The sequence below is a fragment of the Geospiza fortis genome, unplaced genomic scaffold (assembly GCF_000277835.1).
Source record: "Geospiza fortis unplaced genomic scaffold, GeoFor_1.0 scaffold45, whole genome shotgun sequence".
In the NCBI taxonomy this organism is placed as follows: Eukaryota; Metazoa; Chordata; class Aves; order Passeriformes; family Thraupidae; genus Geospiza; species Geospiza fortis.
Window position 1 is genome coordinate 3,616,174 of NW_005054327.1, and position 929 is coordinate 3,617,102.

A 929-nucleotide genomic window follows, 5' to 3' on the forward strand; every position below is an offset into this window, starting at 1 on the left:
AACAATCCCCAAACTCTAACAAGTATGTCTGAAAAAAACTACACAGAAAACAAAAACTTAAACCAACCACACATTCAAGTCCTATTTCTAGCTTGCACATCTTACGTTTTCAATTACCCCTTGCACTGCATGTGACAAAAAGGTAAAGAGCATGTCAAGAAACACTGAAACCCCACATTTCTGAGCATGTCACACCAACAGCATTGTTCTCCAAATCTGACCATCCCAAGGCCCAGTCTTGTAACTCCTGAACTTGCTGGAAAATCCCAACAACTCATGACTGGAAGATCAGCTCCTTCAGGCATCACCTGACACAAATTTAACTGCTGGGAATTTCACAACAGGCTCTCAAAATTTCAGGCGTGCATTACTAAGCTGCAGTTAAACATTGATAACTACTCCCTTTACAAACAGCAAACCCGCACAAAATACACAATCAAGCGTAGTGCTTCTTCTGAAGGGGCCCGTTTCCTCGGCACGGCCAAATCTATCGCTATTTTCACGCCACAACGAGCAGTTGTGGCCCAACACCACCAGGAATTCTGGAGGTCAGGCAGCTCTGGAGCAGCGAACGGGATTTTGTACCGTTTCATTTGTCAGGAAGCATGACGTTAAGTTAAATTTAAAAAGAAAAAAAAAAAACAACCAAAAACCCGTACCCCGATTTCCTCACCACCACCTTTCCTGCGGGCATTAAGGAGCGTGTTTAAATGCGGGCAGTCGTTCCCGGGGAACCAATCCCTCCCGCTGCAGAGACCAAGCGCAGCTCTCGGCCTGGCACGGCACCACGGCTCCCTGGCGAGCCGAACACGCCAAACACCGTGTCAGTGACCACCACCCCGGGATTAGAAAGGGGAAGCTTCCCACGGCCTCTCAGTCTAAGGCACAGAGAGGCAGGAGCAGCGCGGCGCGGCCGAGGCCCTGGCGCG

The 929-nt window shown here is 49.3% G+C and overlaps 1 protein-coding gene across 1 annotated transcript in view; it reads right to left on the minus strand.

The window, feature by feature from the left end:
• Positions 1–593, minus strand: part of CLN5 (CLN5 intracellular trafficking protein) — an 8,081-nt gene extending 7,488 nt beyond the window's left edge. Inside the window, exon 1 of the mRNA XM_014307045.2 lies at positions 409–593. Coding sequence (XP_014162520.1) covers positions 409–593 — 185 coding nt within the window. The remainder of the gene's footprint in view (positions 1–408) is intronic.
• Positions 594–929: the final 336 nt, after the last annotated feature.